This window comes from Patella vulgata, chromosome 2, assembly GCF_932274485.2.
Source record: "Patella vulgata chromosome 2, xgPatVulg1.2, whole genome shotgun sequence".
Classification (NCBI taxonomy): Eukaryota; Metazoa; Mollusca; class Gastropoda; family Patellidae; genus Patella; species Patella vulgata.
Genome location: NC_065880.2, coordinates 6,648,417 through 6,668,553, shown reverse-complemented (window position 1 = coordinate 6,668,553; position 20,137 = coordinate 6,648,417). Strand labels below are relative to the sequence as shown.

The following is a 20,137-nucleotide window of genomic DNA, read 5'->3' as shown; positions in this document are numbered from 1 at the left end:
CGAGCGTACGGGCGGGGAGAGGTGAAACTCTGTCATCCGCTCGGGACGACTCGAAGCGAACGCGCTGGCCCCGGACGTCTTCCTTAATCCAGAACGAATGTGGGTGGAACAAAGACGAGCAGATACCAACATAGTACCCACGGTAAACGCTGCCGAATATAAATGGATTCAAATCCACCTCCTAGTAGCACAACAAGTAACCAAAATATGCCGCTAAAGAGGGTTTTTATGCATTTTCTTGATACAATTATCCCGCTACGAGCCCACAATGGATTGAAAGGGCCCCAATGTCCAGGACTTTAAAATTCTATGGGAGGCCTCGGCGGGCCCCATTATTGCCACTAGTAGATGTTGTCCGCGTTCTGACCATGCTCACATCGCTTTCTGCGCAACTGAGATTGTTTTGTAGTGGCCCCCTTATGTGAAGGGCCCTGGGCCCCCTTATGTGAGCCCAGTTGTTAATCTTGCGCTACGGTAAGCTCCATTTCATTTCATCTTTTGGAAAAAAGATCTCATTGTTTATTAGATGTATTATTTGTAACCATGTATTATCTACTTTATTTGATATTGAATGATGATCAAAGGGAGGTAACTCTAATTCAACTCGCGTTCGTTCGAGAGCAGTGCATTTTATTCAAGCAAGTATTTATCGTTGTTGCTTAAACTGAAAAAAGGGATTTCAATCACATAATATACATCACGAAGGTGTGTATTTCAGGTAAGAGTATTCGTTCATATATATTGTATACTTATATACTTGTTTATTACTTAATAAATCGGGAACATAGTACTTTAAAAATAGACTAACAACCAATGTTACCTATGACTATGTAAAATATCCTTCAATAAATCCACGTCCAAAATGAAAATAGATATCATGTCATCGATTAATATAACTGAAACACTCGTATACATTTTTACATTGAATGAATTATATATTTCTTTTTATGTCATAGTGACACTGAATTTGATATTTGAAATGATTCAACAACTATTGACCGTGGTGATACTTATTGTGTTAAATTCATCTAGTGTCGACTGGCGTGGTTTCGAATCACCGGTTGTACGTGACAAGGAGTAGGGTCGCCTGTCCAACCTCGTGGGTTTTCCCCGGGTCCTCCGGTTTTCCTCCACGGCTAAAGATCCCAACGCGCAAGCGAATTATTGAAATAAAATTAAACCATATGTTAGTCCTGAAATAACCTAGTTTGTGTCGAGTGGACGTTAAACCCCATTTCTCTCTCTCTTTTATCTTAAATCGACCTAGGTTGTTTCGAGTGGACGTTAAACCTCATGTCTCTACCGACTATCTCTGATACGAGTAGCTCTGATTATTATTATTTTAGTGTCCCTACAGTCATAGTTTGTGTCGACACTGACCTGGTTTGTGTCGAGTAGACGTAACGGTCTATGCATATCATTATTCTCCTCTAACATTAAATAGCTTTAGTTATAATCTGTGTACCGACAGCCGTGTATATCAAACTGTGTATTATTACTGCACAATAGTCAATACTATGATAGGTTGTCGTATACATATTAAACCTGACTGACATTGCACCCGTTAATTGTATAGGAAAATATTGAATGTTTCAATGAAAGTTCCACAATCAGTTTTACCGTGATCATAAATAATCGTTGATCCCTATATCTCCTATGGCTACTGAACAGTTTGGTTCCACCTATTGATCACACTGCACCAAGACCACATCGGGTATCGAGCATGGCGCAGAGTATGCTAACGCATTAATGAACATTGTGTAATCTTAGATAAAAATAACGTACATTAATGAAATGAAATGGGGTTTAAGGCCTACTGTTCTGCTCCGAATGGGCTAAGTAAGACGGGTTTACGCCATACAGTGTGGTATTAGGGAGATTTTAGTACAGCGGTGCTACAGCCTGCTCTTATATTGAATCCCAACTGCCAGGGGATCTTTTACGTGCACATAAATGAGTATACGGGACCTTTGGCTTTTCAACCCACCCGAACGACGGGACAGCTGTCCTTGCCAGGCCCTCCGTCCTGCACCACTGACAAGGGGAAACCACGTCGGAAAATCCCGATGAACTTTCTCGGCCAATGCAGGGATTGAACCTCCGGGTTACCGAGCCAGCGTCTTAACCACCTAGCCACCGTGGCTACCGGTGGGGTGTGAGCTAGCCTTTACATGGCGGTCGCGTGATCGATGACGGTGTTGGTCGAGAACGTTCATCGGGTTTTCCACCAGTGCAAAATTTCCCTCATAGCACACAGTTTTCATTAGACCAGCATAGGAGCAGAACAGTAGGACGTTAAATTTCATTTCATTTCACACCCCACCGTACGTGTTTTGAGACGCACGGCTCGTGGTGTTTGGTAACTGACAGATCAGCCGCAAGAGACCGAGTGATAATTTTGTATGTGCAGGGCCATAAGTCTCTACGGTCAGTCTGTGATCTTCTACGGTGCCGAACACGCACACGCAAGTGACGCATAAGTCTCACGCTGGGGTGGATATGGGGTACTACTTAAATTAAATCTAGAAACTGCACGTGTGCACCGGGACAGCTGTTAGCAGCCGCTAGTAGATTCGAACCCGCAACATTTTAGTCTGAACTCGTGTTCTGCTTCGACTGGGCTACTGAAGACTGGCATACACGATGCAGTGTGCTATGCGGGGAAACTGTGCCCGAACAGCGGCGCTATGGTCTATCGAATTCCAACTGCCAGGGGATCTTTTACCTGTACGCCTATGTTTTTGTCCTATCCAAACGACTAATTAAAGCATGGTGTTACAATATATCTTATATCTTTCAAAAATATTTATATAACTGACATGAAAAGAAGAGTGTAAAAATAAATTCAAAAATATACATATACAATTAATGACAATATATATAACAGCAATATACATAATGGCAATATACATATAATGACAATATACATAACGACAATATACATATTATAATGACAATATGCACATAACGACAATATACATATTATAATGACAATATACATATAATGACAATATACATATAACGGCAATATACATAACGCAATATACAGACGTTGTGGACTGATACAACCGAGGTTGATCTCAAGACAGCAAAAGAACAAATTTTTTGAAAAAAGTAAGCATTAGTCCATTAAATAATATTATACAACTGGGCCCAAAGCATGTTTTACCCCCCCACTGTTCTTACTCAAAATAACTCAACATAGCTAACAATAACTCAACATAGCTAACAATAACTCAACATAGCTCAAAATAACTTAACATATTCCTTAAATATAAAAACTAGCTCAAAATGATTCAACATGGCTAACAAAAAACTCAAAATATTCTTTAACATAACTAAAAATAACTCAACATATTCCTCAAATACAATAACTTTAACATAGCTGACAACAACTCAACAAAGCTCTAAATAACTCAAAATGGCTCAAAATAACTCAAAGTGGCTCAAAATAACTCAAAATAGCTCAAAATAGCTCAAAATAACCGTAAATACCTTAAAATAACTTAAATAAAATAACAAACATATAGGTAAAGATAACTCAACATCGCTCAAAAAAAACTCAACATAGCTCAAAATAACTCAACATATTCCTTGAATTCAATAACGTTAAGATAGCCTCATATAACTTTAACATAGTTAAAAAAAATAACTCAACATAACATAGCTCAAAATAACTCAACATAACAGAGCTCAAAATAACTCAACATAACATAGCTCAAAATAACTCAAAGCAACAAAGTTCAAAATAATGCAACATAACATAGCTCAAATTAATGCAACATAGCTAAAAACAAAATCAAAATATTCTTTAACATAGCTAAAAATAACTGAACATATTCTGCAAATACAATAACTCAACATAGCTAAAAAAATATCAACATAGCTCAAAATAACATTCAATTTTTAAACAGACTAACTTCAACATCTCAAATAGCTAAAAATACTTATTGTCCTTAAATACAATACTTTCAATGAAATATGCCAAAGGTTCGAATTTGTATGCCTTTGTAAACTAAAACATGATACATAATGTTCATAAAATGATATTATCTCTTCGATTTGGGTCAAAACTAAACTTGTTGATTTCACTGGATTTTACATGTTGACATGTTTCGGTGTTGCGATTTTGTATTCCACTGTCCACCCAGTTTGCCAAAACAAAGTTAATCAATACGGTGACTTTCGCTTAAAGATGCATTATGTGAGAACTAACTTTCGCTTAAAGATGCATTATGTGAGAACTAACTTTCGCTTAAAGATGCATTATGTGAGAACTGACTTTCGCTTAAAGATGCATTATGTGAGAACTAACTTTCGCTTAAAGATGCATTATGTGAGAACTGACTTTCGCTTAAAGATGCATTATGTGAGAACTAACTTTCGCTTAAAGATGCATTATGTGAGAACTAACTTTCGCTTAAAGATGCATTATGTGAGAACTAACTTTCGCTTAAAGATGTATTATGTGAGAACTAACTTTCGCTTAAAGATGCATTATGTGAGAACTGACTTTCGCTTAAAGATGCATTATGTGAGAACTAACTTTCACTTAAAGATGCATTATGTGAGAACTGACTTTCGCTTAAAGATGCATTATATGAGAACTAAATCTGATCTTTGGATTCAAATGTTATATAAGCCCATAACATACTCTCTAGCCCGGGGAGGGGGGGGGGCTAGTAGTCTACAGTGTCACGCTTTGACCTCTAGCTGGCCGGTAACCTCTGGCTTGCGGTTGTGGCCTCGATCTCTGAGCGTATGTGGCTTGGAGATAGGGGCGCCTTCTCAACCTCGTCAGTTTACTACGGGTAATCCGGTTTCCTTCCACAGGAAAGACCCCTGCGCGTACGCTAATATAATGAAAACAACGAAAGACAACTTGTCTGCGATATCCCCTTCGGTGGAAGCGGACGTTAAACACTAAGAACAATAACAACAACTCTAGATCAAGGATGCCAAATTCGGCCCGCCAAGGGTTTAAATGTAGCCCGTGGAACAAATTTCAACAAACTGACTTACGATAATTCTTAGAATTATATAAGTATATTCAATCTGTTGCTGAATGTTAACAATGTTCTTGTGGTTGTTTTTAAAAGAATTCAGTGTAAGATATAAAAAATGGCTAATTTGGTTTATTTCAAAATGTTGTATTGCATTATAATAAGTAACGATTTTAATGAAATATATCAATATTTATCTTTACATCCGGCCGCCTTGATGTAACATTTTAGTTCATTTGGCCCTTGAATCGAAATGAGTTTGGTCACTCTGCTCTAGAACATCGGTAATCTGATCTAGAAACAATGAATTATTAATATTCGATACAGCACTCAATATCAACTTAAGGTAATTTGACCCAAATCAAAGGGAGTTCATCTCCTCTAATTAAGTAAATATAACACGATATTGTCGATCAAAAGGGAAATCAGAATCAAAAGTCAGAAGTACAAGTACCATGAGATACGAGTGAATATTAGGAGCTGTAGGATAAAGCACGCGACTGAGCTGATGCTGTGGAAAGACAGACTGAAGAAAACAACCCGAGAAAAAGGAACCCCCGAGGCCGACATGCCGAGGTTTTTCTGTCGAGGGTCTTTTCTGAAGTCTTTCTTTCCCAGCATAACCGAAGTCGAGGACTTTATTTTGCTTATAAACCGTTTATGTTTACATGTACGCAAAATGAGAATATCCCAGAATTCCCGTAAGAAAAACCTTCTTTCATGTTTTCTTATGGAAAAAAACTACCAGGGAAGAATGAACCGCTACACGTTTAAAGAACAACTTTCAAAAGAATAAACCCAAATTTCCCTGTATATATCCAAAACCTCCCCTGACTTTCAGACCGCAAGTTATTCTGGGCATAGAATATACCCCAAAGATCAAAAAGATTTACCGTTACAGGTTTATAAGGGTGTAGGAACAACCAAGGGAGAAGTCTGGTGGTGGCTACTGGTTGGTGGTTTTATTATCCCCAATATGGTCGTAATTGCTGGTATCTGCCTGGTTGGTGATTTTAATATCCCCGATATGGCTGTAGTTGCTGGAATCTGCCTGGCTGCTGGTTTTAACATCACCAATATGGTTGTAGTTGCTGGTATCTGCCTGGTTGGTGATTTTAATATCCGCGATATGGTTGTAGTTGCTGGTATCTGTCGGGGCGGTGGTTTTAAAATCACCGATATGGTTGTAAGTATCTCCTGGGTTGCTCGTTTTAATATCACCGATATGGTTGTAAGTATCTAGCTGGTCGCCGGTTTTAATATACCCGATAACTCCTGGGTTACTCGTGTTCATATCACCAATATGGTTGTAAGTATTTGCCTGGCTGTCGGTTTTTATATAACCAATATGGTTGTAAGTATCTCCATGGTTGCTGGTTTTAATATCTCCGATATGGTTGTAGTTATCTGCCTGTCGTCCGGTTACAACTTCACCGATAATGCCCACATGATTGGGCTCTACGTAGTGATAGTAATGCTGATCGTGAACAGATGATGGATCGGACACGGGCGTAGATGTTTTCATACCAGTATTAGTTTTCTTTCTTTTCCACGTCCTATAAAAACAAAGGACAATTGAAAGTTACCTTCACCGTCTCGTCTACATCAAACAACTTTATTGATAGAAAGGCCAAGTTTTAAATGGGTATAATTGTTCACGTGTTTAATATGGAACTGATATCATGTTTTCTTGAAGGAGTAAGTATTAACGAAACGAGCCGACAAAACCAAACATTATATCTCTAATTTGGTTGACCCATTTAGATAATAAGACCTGGGGAGAGAGAGAGAGAGAGAGAAAGAGAGAGAGAGAGAAAGAGGTGGATTTAACGTCCACTGGACACAAGCTAAGTCATTTCGGGACTAACACATGCTTCAATTTAATTCAATAAGTCGCTTGCGCGTAGGGGTCTTAAGCAGTGAGAGGAAACCGTAGGACCCGGAGAAAACCCACGAGGTTAGACAGGCGATTCTATTCCTTGGCACGTATTGTACGTGACAAGGAGTATAGTCACCTGTACAACCTCGTGGGATTTCTCCGGTTTGTCAGGTTTCCTCCTATGGGGGGTTTACCGTTTTTCATTCGGACTAACTGGGTTATTTGGGACTAATTGTAAAATTATAAATTTTATTGCAATGGGAGGGAATCGAACAGCCAAATAATAAATCAGAAAGATATATACCAACCTTATGAGAATAATGGTTATAGTGATGATGACAATAATCAAACATAGACTTCCTAGTACTATTCCTACTATAAACACCGTCTTATCTGAAAATATCAATTATTTCTTTAAACCAGGAAATATCAATTATCTCTTTTAGCAAGAAAATATCAAATATCCATTATCTCCTTCAACAAAATGAAATGAAATGGGGTTTAACGTCCTACTGTTCTGCTCCTATACTGGGCTAATGAAGACGGGCATACGCCATACAGTGTGCTATGGGGGAAATTTTGCCCGGGCAGCGGCACTATCGCCTACTCTTATATCGAATTCCAACTGCCAAGGGATCTTTTACGTGCATATCAATATATACACGGGACCTATGTTTTTCGTCTCATCCGAAGGACTAGACAGGCCCTCCGTTCTGCACCACTGACAAGGGGAAACCACGTCGGAAATTCAGGATGAACTTTCTCGGCCAATGCAGGGATCAAACACCCGACCTCCAGGCTAGCAAGCCAGCTCTTTAAACAAAGAAGTATCAATTAACTCTTTTAGCAAGAAAATATCAATGTCTCATTAAAAAAGAAAATATCAATTTCAATTAATTATCTTTTTAAACAAGAAGATATTAGATATCAGTTATTTCTTTAAACAAGAAAATATAAATACTATTTGTTCGGAACCGTGTGCTCGTAATCACAATGGACCTTATGGTTTAAGATACTAAGGGGCCTAACTCTAAGGGGTTACGTAACGTGTGGATGCCAAGTGGGAGAATTTTGTCCTTTAATTGTCTTTAGAACATTATTAATTCGATAAAAAAAATGATAACATATTCAAAACAGTAGGTTAGAATCAACAGAGTAGTGGATGCCAAGTGGGAGAATTTTGTCCTTTAATTGTCTTTCGAACATTATTAATTCGATAAAAAAAAATGTTAACATATTCAAAACAGTAGGTTAGAATCAAGAGAGTAGTCTCCCTTATAATTTGTGTTAAAACAGGAAGTTGTCCTCAATCTCAAACTCATCTTGTTGCTGTTGTTCTTGGTAACAACGTTCTTCGAAAAAAAACCCGAAGTTCTTACATTGCAAGTTCGATCGACGTGACAGTCGGCATGTGTATGTCCAAATATAAAGTTACAACAACAGTTTTTGGGCGAGTTGTTGGGGGTCACGGTGGCGAAGTGGGTAAGACGCTGGCTCGCTAGCCTGGAGGTCGGGTGTTCGATCCCTGTATTGGCAAGGAAAGTTCATCCAGATTTTCTGGCGTGGTTCTCTAGCTGTCTAGTCGTTCGGATGAGACGAAAAACCGAGGTCCCGAGTACACACTGGTGTGCACGTAAAAGATCCCTTGACAGTTGGAATTCGATATAAGAGTAGGCCGTTTGGGCGAGTTGTCGTTACTGTTCTATAGCCTTAACAAATGCCTATAGACGTCATGTCCTTTTCACCAAAAGTTTAATCTTATAGTTTGAAATGCATCGAAGGCAAATGTTAAATCAGTTTCTCTGAAGAAAGAAGATAGATCCATTTTATTGTTGATTTGCTGGTGTCCACCAGTTTGTGGAATCCGGATTATGTATAAAATATATTCTAAATGTTATGGATAACTGGTTCACTTGTTGGTGCACCGTTTTGTCGACATCAGAACATGCACTCATAATTTATCTTCTGGTTGAGCAAATGTTATGACTAACTGTGTGTTTTAATTCAAATATACTTTGCTCGTTTCTACCACCCTTCTATGTATTCTTACCATTTCCGCCTTCTTCACTGTTCTTACCGCTACCAATATCTTCTTGTGGTATAAAGAAATTCTCAACTTCGGTTTGATTCGCTTCCTTTAAATATTCACGTTTTGTATCGTCTAGAAAATAAATCAATCCCAGGGGTAAAATAAATATGTGTTGTATCATCTAGAAAATAAATCAATCCCAGGGGTAAAATAGACATAAAAATAAATATTCACGTTTTGTATCGTCTAGAAAATAAACCAATCGGAGGTAAACAAGTTATAAAAATAATAAAATATAGATATAAAGAAATATAAAAATAACTACCAGGCCTATACTGGTGATAATTCTTATAAATGGTGTCGGTGTAACTCACAGATTAAGGCTTACGGTAGTCGTATACGTCTTCTGTGATGGGGATGAGACCTGTTTTAACAATGCTGGGTTTTCTAAGCGGCTCCTCTAGTCGCTAAAGATCTCAACATAAACTTGACTCTGACTGTCTCCCTGCCTGCCTGCCTGTCCGTCCGTTCATCATTCAGCCGTCTCTCTCTCTCTTCCTCTCTCTCTCTCTCTCTCTCTCTCGCTCTTCTCTCTCTCTCTCTCTCTCTCTCTCTCTCTCAGAAAAAGATCTGTTTAAGTTTTTAGATAACACCCCTACCTACATCAATTCCATTACTATCATAACAACCACATAAAACTGTTTGGATCTTCCGGTATTCATTTTTGGCTGAAATAAAGATAATTAAATATCTGATTTGAACAATTAATGTACAGATTGAACTCAGTGTGTATCAAGGTATTTTAAATATTATTGAAAAGTCAAAATGAAATGCCGACAATCGACTTCATTATGTGGATGAAATATTATTTCAACTTGATATGAAATATTTGCTTTAACGACAGGGATCGGTTGGGGTGGACTAATCCACCCCTCAGTATGATATGGACTCATCCACCTCTCAGTATGATACTGGGTGTGGATTAATGTGGACTCATCCACTTCTCAGTATAATGATTGATGTAGACTCATCCACCCCTCAGTATGATACTGGGCGTGGATTAATGTGGACTCATCCACCCCTCAGTATGATGATTGATGTGGACCCATCCACCTCTCAGTATGATACTGGGTGTGGATTAATGTGGACTCATCCACCTCTCAGTATGATGATTGATGTGGACTCATCCACCTCTTAGTATGATACTGGGTGTGGATTAATCTACATCATAGTATGATACTGCTTGTGGACTTTGAATGATATTTGGTGTGGACAAAGCTACATCGCAGTATGATATATAGCAGATCATGGCTCGTACTAGTAATATTACACAATTTATATTCCTCCTTATTCTTAGTTTTCATTTGGACGCTTACGGCTAGCCCTCGGATCTATTCACTTAATATGTTTGTGAATTCTGCGGATTGTATCTTGTCCGTTGCTTTGTTCTGTGTAATTTATGTGTGGTGGAGTCGCCCAGCACTTACTATTAGTATGGCACGGGATGGATGTGGACTAACCAAACTCTTACCATGATACTCGGTGTGGATTAATTCACCTCTTAGTATGAGACTGGGTGTGGCCTAACCCAACTGTTAGTATGATACTGAGTGTGGTCTAACCCAACTCTTAGTATGATACTGGGTGTGGACTACGCCAACTCTTAGTATGATACTGGGTGTGGACTAACCCAACTCTTAGTATGATACAGGGTGTGGTCTAATCAACTCTTAGTATGATACTGCGTGTGGTCTAACCCAACTCTTAGTATGATACTGGGTGTGGGCTAACCCAACTCTTAATATGAGACTGGGTGTGGTCTAACCCAACTCTTAGTATGATACTGGGTGTGGTCTAACCCAACTCTTAGTATGAGACTGGGTGTGGACTAACCCAACTCTTAGTATGAGACTGGGTGTGGACTACGCCAACTCTTAGTATGAGACTGGGTGTAGACTAACCCATGGATGAGGACTAACCCACCTTGTAGTATAATACTGGATGATGTAGACTAGCTCACCTCTTAGTGTGATGTTGACGTTATGTTTTGGTAATATTATTTCATCTATTTCATCATCTATTTTGTACCACGTGTCTGACTTAGCTGTATAATCACCCACATTTATAGGTTGACGACCATCGTTAGTTTGATACAAAAATATGTAAGTTTCAAATGAAACTTTACAGAGGCATCCTACACCAAGTTCTCCTTCATCTGGATCTGTTTTATCAACCCCATCTGCTCCAATGTTCTTACCATTTTTATATTTATCATAATTGATAATAACCTGATTTTTGTTTTTCTCTTGTATGGTACTATCACTAAGATTAATAATTACTGATGCTGAAACAGATGAGAACAACATGTATATATTGTATTGTCACACACCCCCTTATCTCTCTCTCTCTTCCTTTCTCTCCCTCCCTCTCCCTCTCCCTCTCCCACCTCTCTCTCCCCTCTCTCCCCCCCCCTTCCCCTTCCCCTCCCTCTCCTCTCCCTCTCCCCCTCTCTCCCTCTCCTCCCTCTCCCCTCCCTCTCCCCTCTTTCTCTCCCCTCCCCTCCCTCTCCCCCTCTCCCCTATCCTCTCTCTCTCTCTCTCTCTCTCTCTCTCTCTCTCTCTCCCCTCTCTCTCTCCCCTCTCCCCCTATCCCCCTCTCTCTCTCTCTCTCTCTTTCTCTCTCTCTCTCTTTCTTTCTCTCTCTCCCCCTCCCTCCCCCCTCCCCCTCCCTCTCCCCCTCTCCCCTATCCCCTCTCTCTCTCTCTCTATCTCCTCTCTCTCTCTCCCTCTCCCCCTATCCCCCTCTCTCTCTCTTTCTCTCTCTCTCTTTCTCTCTCTCTCTCTCTCACTCCCTCTATCCCCTCTCTCTCTCTCTCCCTCTATCCCCCTCTCTCTCTCTCTCTCTCTCTCTCTTGTAAATGTGTAGTTGGGCTTGTGTATTATCTGTGTGGTGTTCAGGTTAGGATGACTAAATATTGTCAGGTGTATATATATGATATCAGATGAATTCAGAACATGACCCGGATTTCCTTGTGGTGCTACACAGGATAGTCTTTTTCTATATTGCTGAAAATGGACAACCTGCCTAATTTCTTTGACAATAACATCCTATTACCATATTGGGCAGATCAGCACCATATTGTAGAAATTGGACAGACGCCGGGTCAGGGGTCTCCGATCATCTGGTAAAGTACAGATTAGCACAATTGTGACGTAATAAGGTACCCGGATTAAACCCTATACTAATAATATGATGGTAATAATCCGCCTTAAGTATCTAAACTTTTTATATAAATTACACCAATATTTGATTATTTGCTCTATTATTTGGGGTAATGTTACCAAAAGTAGATCAGAAATTCTTTTAAAATTACAAAAGAGCCCAGCAAGAAGTATTCTTAATGCACCAATTGAAACTCCGTCCACCTCTTTATTTACTAAACTCAGTTGGCTTCCCCTTACACAGAGTATTCTTTATAATAAAATTGTCTCATCATTTAAAATTCTTACATTTAATACTCCACTTTATCTAAACTCCTATTTTATTGAAAAATCTCTTGTTTCCAAAACTGATATCTTGCTCCGTTCACAGACCAGTAAATCTCTTTTCCTTCAAAAATGCAAAACGGAATCCATGAAACGCACTTTTCATTATTCCGCATGTCTTTTGTGGAACAATCTGCCTTTTTATATAAAGATGTGTAAAAATGTTAAAAATTTTAAGATTAAACTGAAAACTCATTTATATTTAGCGCTGAAGAAACCATAATATTCAACTGATGACATACTTATTATTTTTGGTGTATACTTAACTTGCACCTGCATTCTATTTTATTTTGTGTGTAATTATAGTGTTCTTCCTATATTCTACACTTCAAAAAAAAGTAGGGGATATTCAGAAACAATACAAAACTGCGGAAATGCACTGCTGTTTTTATTAGAGGTAACCATTGTATATTAATAACAGGCCAATTGCCTACACATCAACATAAACAGTTCATATGGGTGGCTTATCTGACGGCCCCATTTCACTCGCAAAGAGATACACCAGTGGTTCTCAACCTTTTTTTGCCAACGGCACACCTTGGAACACATGAAGAAATAGTTGCACACCTTTTAATTTTGCAAAATAAAAACATGGTAATTCAGGCGGCATACAACCGTAGGCAGAGACTTGTCATAGACACTTAGAATGACTCTCAAACTAAATATGAACTTATCAGTGGATACTCAATTGGGGTCAGGTATTTTTTCACATTTTCTTAGTGTGCCGTTCAAAATTTCGCGGCACACTTGGGAAGATACACCTGTGTGCCTCGGCACACTGGTTGAGAATCACTGAGATACACTGTCGAAAGTGAAAATGGACGTTTTTGATTTTTTTTCTTAATAATGAGTAATTGCTCCACCAATCCTCAGACATTCAGCAATTCGTCGTGGCATGCTCCTAATCAACCGTCCAATCGCGATTTGGGGCGATCTGTCCCACTCCTCTTGCAGTGCCACGGCCAATTCTTGCAGTGTTGTCGGTTGACGTTGACGTCGACGAACATGTCTCCCGATAATGTCCCAGACATGCTCTATAGGAGAAAGGACAGGGCTTATGGCTGGCCAAGGCATATGGACAATATGGTGACACTGGAGGTAGTCATTTACGACACGAACGCGGTGGGCACGGGCATTATCATCTTGAAAGATGAAACGTCGACCTGCACGTTGAGCAAAGGGCAGAAATATCGGTGCCAGGATGTGGTCATGGTAGAACACACCAGTGACCCTTCCTTAAACAATATGCAGTCCGTTCTGCCAGTCATGGTGATTCCTATCCACACCATAACAGACCCACGCCCGAATCTGTCATGTTGTCTGACGTTAACGTTAGCATGACGCTCATTTACACGCCTCCAAACGCGAGCACGCCTATCGGTGAAATCCAGAGTAAATCTGGACTCATCTGAGAACATTACACGCGCCCATCGACGATAACCCCAATTTATAAGCTGCCTACACCATTGATGCTTGTTTTCCATGTGCTGGCGAGTTAATGGAGGCACAACACGCGGTCGTTGCGCATGCAAATGGGCTGTAACTCGAATTCATGTAATTTAGTACAAGTTTACAGAAAGCTGGATCTATGTACGAATGTATCGATCCTGGGCTTGTGTAGTGGCTCCAGGTCGACCTGAACGAGGTCTTTCATCTGCATTGTGTGTTTGTTGGTACCGGTTCCACAGTCTGCCGATCACAGACTGTGACACATTAAGCATATTGGCTACTGTTCGCTGTGTAGAACCCATTTGAAGCATGCCAATAGCACGTACACGTTCATCATGTTGAAGACGTCTCATTGCAAATTAAACGTAACACACTAAAGCAAAGATAGGTTAACTGTAAATCTTCTGCAAGAACCGATAGGAAAGCAAACATGGATAGGATAAACCAGCACGCGGCAGGTTTCATCAACCCTTCTTTGAAGTGTATGGCGCTATTGCGTGTCGGACGTGCAGCACAGTGGTTCTGTTGAGGCGATAAAGTCTTCATCTGTGAACATACTCCCAAAGCATGTCAAGTGTCCATGACTATTTATCACATCACAACCTGCAAAGGTATTTCCATTTCAATATCCCCTACTTTTTTTTGAAGAGTATATATGATTTTTAGTTTAGGAGTGACTTCCCCAACTTCCCACTTTAAAATGCTATTGCATTTCAAATGATTTTGAATTTATCCTGATATTACATGTATATATGTCTTTGTAGCTTAGAAGATTAGGGATTTTTTGAAAACAAAATAAGTTGCCTCATTAAATAAAGTTTTTATTATTATTATTATTATTATTATTATTATACTAGCGCGTTTTCCTAGGCACACGGTTTGCTATAATAGCCTTGGTAGACATATTGCGTTTAACTGTGTTTAAGGTTAAATCGAATGAGATAGTTACTATATATTTTGTTACAGAAATCAGCATTTTATAAAGTTTTGCTGTCTTCGACTTATTGATCTTATATCCAAGGTGTGAAATATTGCTATAACACAAGACAGTGTTACATATCCTATGTTTGATACCGCGACGCCTGATTGTGTCCCAACAGTGACAAAGGTGACAGCAGAGTGCAACACAGCCAATTTGGAGTCCGTTCGCGACCAGGTGATACCCAAGATAGTCACGCAGTCTCACACTCCAGAGTTGGAGCACAACAAAACATATAAACTACAACACCTATTCATTAGCTTCACATTTGGGAGAGAGAGAGGGGGGGGGGGTAACGCCTACTCGACACTAACGTATGGTTCAATTTTATTTCAATAATTCGCTTGCGCGTAGGGGTCTTTAGCAATGGGAGGAAAGCAGAGGACCCAGAGAAAACCAACGAGGTTAGACAGGCGGCCCTACCTCTTGTCACGTACAACCGGAGAATCGAAATCGCGCTTGTTGACTGAATGACAATACTTATGATACAGCGCGCACGCGCTAACCATCCAGTCACCCCCCACCCCTTTACATTGGTATATTACTGTATTAGCTTTATAACGGTGAAAGAATACTCTTCGAAACGTCGCTAAACAAAAGGGTAGTAGCTGAGTTTCCATATGTATGTGTTATAGTTTATTGCTCTGTTCAGTTACTAAAAGCCTCTAAACTTATATTTACCATTGCTGCATCCGTGTTCAATCCAGGAATACGCGTAGTTCTTATTATCATTACAATGACTAGCCACACCTCTTGTTGGTGACGGAATGGGACATCCTGACAATCCACTGCATTTATATATATCCGACATATCACTAGCAGTAAAGTCGACTAAACAGTCCGACTTGTTGTACCGACAACATGTCTTCCGGCGTGATTGTAGTTCAACATAGCCATATTTTGCTCTCGTTATTACCAATCCTTCGTTGTTATTACAACGTAGATTGTGATATGGACAGCGTGAGTTGACGCCGCTACATGCAGTGTTACCAAAATAATCTATCTTTCCTGAAATACAAAATGAATAAAACATATTGTATATAACATGTCACGATTATAATGAAATGAATTGAAATGAGGTTTAACGTCCTACAGTTCTGTTCCGACTGGGATAATGGGAATACGCCATACAGTGTGCAATGAGGGAAATTTTGCCCAGGCAGCGGCTCTATAGCCTACTCTTATATCGAATTCCAACTGCCAAGGGATCTTTTACGTGCCCGCCAATGTATACACGGGGCCTCGGTTTTTCGTTCCATCCGAACGACTAGACAGCTGTCCTTGTAAGTCCCGATTATACATGATGTAGTCTGTGTCGTGTACAGAACATATTGACGATTCTATATGATACCAATCCTTATATCTGTACTTAGTGTTTAACGTCCGCTTCCACCGAAGGTGATATCGCAGACAAATCTCATTTTTCCTTTTTCTTATTATCTTAGCGCACGCGCAAGTGTCTTTCCTGTGGGAGGAAACCGGACTACCCGGAGTAAACCCACGAGGTTGAGAAGGCGCCCCTTTCTTCAAGACACATACGCTCACACCAGGGATTGAAACCAAAACCGCAAGTCAGAGGTGACCGGCCAGCTAGAGGTCGAAGCGCGGCACTCTAGACCACAAGGCCATCCCAACCCCAATACGTGATGTGGTTTGTGTTGCGTATAAATACACCACTGAACAATACGTTAATTAGGGGGATAAACTATATTGTACAATGGATATTGAAATGAAATGAAATGGGGTTTAACGTCCTACTGTTCTGCTCCTAACCTGGGCTAATAAAGACGGGCATACGTCATACAGTGTGCTATGAGGGAAATTTTGCCCGGACAGTGGCACTATCGCCTACTCTTATATCGAATTCCATCTGCCAGGGGATCTTTTACGTGCATTCCAATATATACACGGGACCTCGGTTTTTTGTCTCTTCCGATGGACTAGACAGCTGTCATTGTCAGGTCCTCCGCCCTGTAATAATGGCTAAGAGAATGTTCCACGAACACACTACGTTATATTTGAGTTGAAATTGTCTCCATCGTAAATGACTGTATTAAATAACTGGATGTCCGTTGCTATGTTGTAATCTGTGACAGAGTTGGGTTGTATGTTAATATACTCATAGGTATTGTGATCTATTTCGGTCACTTTTCGCGTCGCGCGTCGCCTTTTCAAAATAAAGGAACACAAAGCGCGACGCAAAATTCGCGTCGCGCGTCGCCTTTTTCAATGTTAAGCTATGGAGAGAAAAAAAATCGACGTCAAAGTTTTAACACGATGTCGCCCTTTATAAAGCGACGCGTCGCCCTTTACATCGCGCGTCATACGTTGCTCTTCAAAATTATTTATAGATTGACTGCCTTTAGGGAGACTTCGTTATTTTGGATTTTTAAATGTAAATACAATAATTCTTAAACAAGCACCTGCACATGTGCAAGTATTTTAGTTTTGTTTTCATATAAATTATTATTTGAAATTTATATCCTATCATAATTTTTTATCTCAGAAATTTTGTACTAGTAGCCAGGACCCTCACATATTGGAGGGTGGGGGTGGGGGCTGAGGGGGGCATATGCCCGGGGGTGGGCGCGACTCTTCTTGGGGGTGGCAAATTACCGAAGTGCTTACCAGAAAGGGGGGACCTTTTGAATATTTATGGACTTGTCTCCTTGGAGGCTAAGATAACAAATCACCGGACTTCGCTTCCACAAAATTTGTGTAAACCAGTTCATATTTCAACAAAAAGAGGGGTAGAATTATGATTTTTTCAAGATAATATTATAGGGTTTTTCGATCAAATGGAGAGTTGAAGGAGAAATGAATATATAAAATTTACATATAAGATAATTTAAAAAATATTTATTTAAACAAAGTGTTAAAAGTTTAAAAAAAATGGTATTTTAAATAGGATATCCACAATAAAACTATACTCGTATTAATTATATCTGTAAAAATGTCAGGGAATGTCATACTATTTAGTAATACAACACTTTAGAACCTATAAAACAACTGATGTAAATAACGGAAACCCACAACGTTATCAGTATCCTGTCATCGTTTGTTTAAAGTAGCTAAGTCTCTAACTCAATATCATACAAATAATACAAAGTCTTACACGGTCAAAACACGAATTATTTGTCAATTCAAATCAATATTGATGTTGTGATCTTACCTGGAAAGGTAGGCTTCTGATATCCAATATTTAAGATAAAATAAATATTTTATCATTGGTACACGAATCGTGTACCATAGTGCGTTTCGGCGTCACTTGTAACAAGTGACCAGAAAGAACGAGACTAGACATATTCCACAACTCATGTCATACGGTGACGCCGTGAGAGCATGCGCAATAGACTGGAATAACCAGATGCTAGAAATGGCGATTGGGTTGAGACTCATGCCGTATTTCGCTGAACATAACTGATTTGAAATTAGAGTAAAAAACGGAAACAATGGCATGTAAATTAGTTTATTATATACAATCAGATTACATTTTTATATGCGTTGCGACCCATTTGTGTCAATTTCTAGATCCCAAATATTAGCGATTTAGCTCCTTTAACTTTAGTGTATGACTTTATCTGCTGGGAGCACGAGGTCATCCATTCATATTAGAGTTTAAAATTTTATGTTTAGAACAAAGATTTAAAATGTAAAATATAATCTGGATATTAAAGAAATGTTTTTTATATAAAGGGTAGTATTCCCAGCTTGGCAGCCCCTTGTGTCCAATATAAATTACTGTATTGAAGATATAATACAAACGGGCAATCATACTGCAAATGAATTCTCCTGGTACATGCGCATTTCATCACCAAAACTGTTCTTAGATCGGTAAGGTAGTAACCCGAAATGAAATAAGGTGACAGCTAGACCGCCATTTAATTATTTCCCCATTGACTTCAATATCAATCCCGTCCCTTTGCCAGCCTTTTCCCCAACTTTTCATTGGGCTGAATGATTTTCACTACAGACAGTGTCTTTGTACTAAAATTTGTACGAGGTTGACCACAAAAATGTTGCGATACACAAATTTGAAGATGCATACTACATGTAAAAACATGTAACTATTCGACGTACATATCACCGTAGCCAACCTAATAACTCTGTTATCCTTCACCTCTAAATCATGAATATTTACCAAACCTGGCGAGAAATGTTAATTCAGTGTTAATGATGGTCTGCTTCCATAAAATCTAATAGTAATTACACTGACCCATAGAAGTTGTTTTGATCTAATTTGCTTGGAAGCTTGAATAGGAACAATTTGGGGGATCATTTCTGTGTCTCGACGTTTCGACTAAGCTTCCTTGGTCTTGATCAAGCAAAAATATGTCCAGTTGATCAAGCAGAACAGTCGGCCGTTAAACCCCATTTCATGTTATTTAGTTCCAACCCCACAAAACTTCTCTAAGGTGAATTGTATGCATACCGTAACTGTAGGAGGTTAAACCCCATGTCATGTTATTTCCTTCCATCCCCACAGAACCCCATAAAGGTGAATTGTATACATACCGTAACTATTGGTAACCAGCACGGTTAATACAGTCAGTTGAACAGTAAAATATCTCGCCATTATCAGTATTTATAATCAATTAAACCACAGATTCAGTCAGCAATGATGGAAAACTGCACAATAAAACGCAGATAAAACAAACAATACACGATCATAGGTAAACAGCACAAAACAATTAATACTCCCCAAAAAATCTAATTAAACCACAGTTTCAGTCAAGAATGACGGGAAACGGCACAATAAAACATAGAAAAACAAACAATATACGATCATGGGTAGGCAACATAAACTGATATGAACCATGGTGGAGAACTGCATAACAGAATATAGATAGAACTATCAACACATGTCTCACAGTATATAATACTATACAAACCCCCAGCGAAGAATATATTTCTATATATAATATATATATTAGATATATGATCTAGAAGGGACAAATAACAGCGATTCAACATCCGAGATAATCATCATGGTGTGGTTTGTATAGACTGTTTAACTCCATTTTTAGGTGTATTCAAGATGCGTCATTTAATTAAAATTTAGATAAAGAGATGTCCGTTCTCATTGAAGCAGTTTGTGTAGGCTGTTACGGGAGAGAGAGAAATGGGGTTTAACGTCCACTCGACGTCCCGAACTAGGTCATTTCGGGACTAAAATGGTTTAATTTTATTTCAATAATTCGCTTGCGCGTAGGGGTCTTTAGCAGTGGGAGGAAACCGGAGGACCCGGAGAAA

The 20,137-nt window shown here is 39.2% G+C and overlaps 1 protein-coding gene across 1 annotated transcript; it reads right to left on the bottom strand.

Annotated features, from left to right (window-relative positions):
- Positions 1-2,832: 2,832 nt before the first annotated feature.
- Positions 2,833-19,776, bottom strand: LOC126810243 (uncharacterized). The gene is made up of 7 exons (XM_050535248.2): positions 19,400-19,776; positions 15,566-15,892; positions 10,932-11,255; positions 9,571-9,639; positions 8,933-9,043; positions 7,191-7,275; positions 2,833-6,559 (listed from the first exon to the last, which is right to left on the bottom strand). The coding sequence occupies exons 1-7, from the start codon at positions 19,458-19,460 to the stop codon at positions 5,950-5,952; spliced, it is 1,587 nt and encodes a 528-aa protein (XP_050391205.2). The 5' UTR covers positions 19,461-19,776; the 3' UTR covers positions 2,833-5,949.
- Positions 19,777-20,137: the final 361 nt, after the last annotated feature.

What these genes read in the sequence shown, in the direction of transcription:
- LOC126810243 (XM_050535248.2), bottom strand. Translation starts at nt 19,460, where the DNA reads ATGGCGAGATATTTTACTGTTCAACTGACTGTATTAACCGTGCTGGTT. An exon ending in GCTGGTTACCAATAGTTACG is followed by an intron (nt 15,893 to 19,399) that starts GTATGTATACAA and finishes TTTGTATTTCAG; the next exon opens with GAAAGATAGATTATTTTGGT. An exon ending in ATAACCATTATTCTCATAAG is followed by an intron (nt 6,560 to 7,190) that starts GTTGGTATATAT and finishes TTGTTTTTATAG; the next exon opens with GACGTGGAAAAGAAAGAAAA.